At 54.0% G+C, this 5,036-nt stretch overlaps 1 protein-coding gene across 1 annotated transcript in view; it reads right to left on the reverse strand.

Moving 5' to 3' along the window:
• SDK2 (sidekick cell adhesion molecule 2) overlaps positions 1-5,036 on the reverse strand; it is a 147,385-nt gene that overhangs the window by 911 nt on the left and 141,438 nt on the right. The window contains exon 51 of the mRNA XM_010856483.1: positions 4-73. Within this exon, the coding sequence (XP_010854785.1) occupies positions 4-73 (70 nt within the window). The remainder of the gene's footprint in view (positions 1-3; positions 74-5,036) is intronic.

The following is a 5,036-nucleotide window of genomic DNA, read 5'->3' on the forward strand; positions in this document are numbered from 1 at the left end:
CGCTGATGTAGTGGTTGACGAAAGAGTGGGCCTTCTGGTGGCTCGCGTCAACCTCGTACTCGCTGTCGCTTCCCTGGGAGAGCAGAGAACCGATAGGATGTCAGCGACCCTGGGGAAGGGTCAGCGCGGTCAGGGCTGGGAGGCACAGAGCACTCTGGGCTGAAGCTCCACTCAGCCTCCTCGGCGCCCTGCACCGTGGGCATGTCAGCCCCGAGTCTGCCACGGGGGTGAAAGGCATTCAGAACACGTGATGGGTAGGAAGTGTCTCCCCCAGAGCTGGCACAGAGCCTGCGGACGCCGACGTGACCCAGAAGACCCAAGTTCTAAGCTTTTGAAAAAAATCAAAGTGAGGGATGGGATGCGGGGTGGGAGGGAGGCTCAAGAGGAAGGGGATATATATATATATATACACAATATATGTATCTATTAATACTTATAGTTGATTCATGCTGTACAGCAGCAACCACCACAACACTGTAAAGCAATTATACTGCAATTGAAAAATAAATTTCAATTAAAAAAGAAAAAGAGCTCCATGAATCAGTAAAAAAAAAAAGAAAAAGAAAAAAAAATCAAGGTGAAATTCACACACCACTGTCGAGGGTGTGATTCACCAGCATTTGGTACATGCACACTGTCGGGCAACCATCGCTTCTTTTCACTTCAAAACATTTCCATCATCACCACAGAGTAAAACCCGGTGCCCACTAAGCAGTCGCTCCCCACTTCCTCCTCCCCAACCTCCTCCCCCCATCCCTACCCCTTGCAGCCACCCATCTACTCTCCACCCCTCGGATTGACCCGTTCTGGATGTTGCATAAAAATGGAATCACACTGTATGCAGCTTTTGCGTCTGAGCTTCTTTTGTTTAGTACGGTGTTTTCCGAGGTTGCATGCATTATGGTTCTTTCCTTTCTGCATTTCTGATGCTTTGTTATCTTTGCTGACCCTGGAGGGACTGCCCCTCCCGAGACTAGACAGGTCTTAGAGAGCAAGCAGCTTTTTATACCCAGAGCCCCTGCCTGCATCGCCTCCTCTGATGGGCGCTTACACGCTGACTTGGACCCACTATTTCCTGCCTCCAATCACCGCAGGGTCAGGTACCAGACAACTAGGGGCAGCCCCTACCCTCCAGGGTCCCCTGAATTCATCAAACTCTGCTAAGCCTGCTTGCCTTGCCTCTGGGAACCTGAATAAAGGGTGCAGGGTGAGTTTTCCTGTTTCCTTCCTGCTCCATCCGCCTCCTCACCAAGCCTGGTACCTCCTCATGTGGCTCCACGTGGCCTGCTGTGCCCCCTCTTCTGGGGATCTGCGAATAATAAGCTATCTTTCCACTAGCAGTCATCTCCTGATCTGCTGGCCTCATCAAACCTGAAGAATAACCAACCGACATTTAAAAATAGAGGTTCAGGGACCTCCCTGCCGGTCCAATGGTTAAGAATCCACCTCGCAACGCAGGGGATGCGGGTTTGATCCCTGGTTGGGAAACTAAGATTCTCCATGCCACGGAGAAAGTAAACCTGAGCACTCTGGAGCCTGAACACCACAGCTACCGAGCTGGCACACCCCAACTGGAGAGTCCGCGCTGCAACAGAAGCCCCTGTGTGCTGCAACCGAGACCCAACGCAACCAGATGGATAAATAAAAACACATCTCTAAGACAGTAAATAAAGCAGAGGCCCACGCATGATACCCCGAGTTCCAGTCCCGATCCAGCCTCTGACTTACTGTGTGACTGGGGACAAAGCCAGGACCAGATTGGAAGGCCTTTGAGGCTCCTGGCGCTGAACAAAATGCTGATGCTCACCCACGTGTGATCCAAAATAAAAGCCACACTCGGTTATAAAAGAAGCACGAGAAAGATTATCAACAGAAGTTCTGAATTTTCACACGGTGATGACCCTGAAGCTCTGGGGGAGAAATAAAAAAAATTAAATTATCCTTAATACGGTTGATATTCTGGGGTCTTTGGCCCGTGCTCTAGCTGGCTTTTGGGAAAATCGGTGCAAGAGAAGAGTCCATCTGGTTTGTAAAGTAACATTCGACTCTGAATCGTGGAGCTAAAAATATCATGCATCTCTTCCCCACCCCCAGCTCCCAGCGATGTTTTGAGAACTAAAAAGACAGCAGATGGAAAGGCCTTTAGAACTCTCTGGAAGGGATGCACTGGTTTTAGTGAACAGTACATGCTCAACAAATATCATTCTAGAAGACCAAGCTCGAGTTGCCTCTTCTCTGCCCAGTGAATACATGCTTAGAGGCAGTAAATTCATTTTATCAGCTGGAGTGAAATACACATTGGCAAACCCTGCAGTCCAGTGAGCACAGTATAAACAAGTCCAGGGTAATCATCTGTGTCTTGCTCTACAGGCAAGGAAAATGGAGGGCTTCCCTGATGGTTTGGTGATTGAGAACCCATCTTAAAATGGAAGGTCACCGGTTTGATCCCTGGTCTGGGAAGATTCTACATGTCCCGGAGCAGCTAAGCCCGTGAGCCACAACCACTGAAGCCTGAGCACGCCTAAATCCCCTGCCCCACAACGCGAGGAGCCATGCAGTGGGAAGCCCGCGCACGGCAACTACCCACCGTGGCCAAAAACTCAGCACAGAAATCTTAGAAAAGGAGAAAAAAGAAAACAGAACGTTGCCCTTGCCCAAAGGTTCTGAGCCATGTCTGGGAAAGGTAGTGTGCACCTGTTTTCAGGAACTCAAAGCCCTTTGCAGCATCTAAGCCTTCAAGGGAAACGGGTACAAAGCACAGAACTAAAATGACACCAACTCTGGAGCAGGCTCGCTGCCAGACAGGAGGAAACGCTGAGTTGCGTTCTTGTCTTTAAATTTCACACCTCTGTGCTGCAGCTATGATGATGCTACTACCTGAGTGCTGAAGAGAGAGTGATGGTTTTGCCCAAGGAAAGGATGAGCTGGACCTGAACACAGTTTGGCCTGATTTTCCGAAACCTACACATGCTCTGAACTCCCGAACTCCTGCCTGGAGGTCACAACAAGGGGAAGGGGAACTCCTCTGTCCTCGAAGGGGATGTTAAATGCTCCCAGACTGATCTGCTGATTCATGTGCTCTGGCTCTTCTTCTCCACCCCCCTCCTCAGCCCCCACAGCGCTCCCGCCACCCCAGCAGGCACTCCCAGGACCCCCATCGTCTTGGCAGGCAGGGCCGGCTGCCCACGACAATGGAGAATCCCTCACCCGTTCTCCCGTGATGCAGAGCAGCACAATACAAGCGCTTTCTTTGCCGACAGCCCAGCTGCCAGCCCAGGAGCGAACAAAGGGGCTGCAGAGACCGCAGGGCTCCGTATGCCAAGGGCAGGCAAGGGGGCCGGGGGTGGGCTCCTGAAGCCCGGGGCCGCAGTGAGGCCAGCCCAGGGGCAGGAGGTCTGAGCCAGACGTGGAGGGTACAGGAGGCTGGGGGGGCGCAGTCCCTGGGGTCCAGGCACAGTGAGGGTCTGTGAGTCTGGGGATCAAGAGAGGGGCCCCACGGTTTTCCCTACATGTCAGCTCCCTCTTGGAGGGCACCCACCGACTGGCTGGAGTGACTACTAGATGTTCTAGAACTTCAGCGAGCCCCAGGCCCCAGCCTTGGAGACACATCCCCAAATCACTGTGGGTCTGGAGTGAATGAGTCTCCAGGCTGGGGGGGTGGGGGGACAGAAGCACCACCTGATTCTGTCCCTTCCCAGCTGGGTAAGTGTGGACCTATCCTCTCTCGGCCTCAGTATCCTGGTCAGTACAATGGGTGGATCCTGACGTTCACAGGATTGAACTCAACTAATATATGCGAGAACAGTCTAAAGGTATCATTAGGGGAAAAGTGAAAGAGGTCTGTTGACATGGGGCCTGAAGCCCCTCTGGGAAAGATCACAGGGGCACGGGATAGGGGAGACTGACTCACATTTTTAATTAAATTTATTTTTGCCGCACCATGCAGCTTGCGGAATCTTAGTTCTCTGACCAGGGACTGAACTCACACCGCAGACTTACCACTAGACCGCCAGGAAGTCCCAAGGGGAGGCTGACCAGTGCTCAGACAGCCCGGGAAGGAGAATGCTTGGTTCCTGCCTACCCACAACCCCACTGCCACCCCCAGGATGAAGCTGTGACCAGCAGGGTGGGGAAGGGGCCTCTCTGGCCCTCCTGGGGGCCCAAACCAAAGCCCATTCGTCCAAATCATCTCCTGCCCTCTGTTAAGCACCTACTGTGTGCCACTGGACTGGGACAGCAAAGCCGGTGGAGGAGGGGTGCGGCGGGGGCGGGCACAGGCAGGGCGGCTAGAGTCTGGTCCACCCCTCCCCCAGCTCCCCAACACCACAGGAGGGGGTCTCTGCACGCACTCCCCTCTGTCTCCACCTCCGAGAACATCTGTTTCTTTTCTGGACGGGGGTGGGGTACGAAGAGAAGAAAGAAAGCGAGGGGGGGCCAGGGGCTCCCAATCCTGCTTTCAACTCTCGCCCGGCCCTCGGTAATTGAATGCAGCTTCCCAGTCGCCGGCCCAGCACAAAGGGGGCCTTTCATGGCCAGTCCCTGGCTGCCAGGCAATCAGGCCACCACTTCAGCTCCCAGGCCTCTTAACAGCAGCTCAAAGCCACTCCATCAGCAATTACCGGGCCGGGGAAGGGGGAGAGGGCAGCCTCCAGGCTCAGAGCGAGTGAGGTGGGGACCTGAGGGAGGGAGGACCCCGAGAAAGGACCGAGACAAAAGAGAGGGAGCAAAGGAAGGCCTTTCTCTATTCTGTCTCTTTCTGGAAGCAGGGACAGTGGTATCAGATAGCAGGAGACAGGCAAGCGCTGTCCTGGGCTCGGGGACCAGGCAGAGAGCCCTTGGGTATGTGTGTGTGCACTCAGCTCTGTCCGACTCTCTGTGACCCCCTGGACTGCAGCCCGCCAGGCTCCTCTGTCCACGGGACTCTCCAGGCAAGAGTGCTGGAGTGGGTCGCCATGCCCTCTTCCACGGGATCTTCCTGGCCCGGGACAGAACCCACATTTCCTTGAGTCTCCTGCATTGTCAGGCGGCTTCTTTAC

The sequence above is a fragment of the Bison bison genome, unplaced genomic scaffold (genome assembly GCF_000754665.1).
Source record: "Bison bison bison isolate TAMUID 2011002044 unplaced genomic scaffold, Bison_UMD1.0 scf7180017864371, whole genome shotgun sequence".
In the NCBI taxonomy this organism is placed as follows: Eukaryota; Metazoa; Chordata; class Mammalia; order Artiodactyla; family Bovidae; genus Bison; species Bison bison.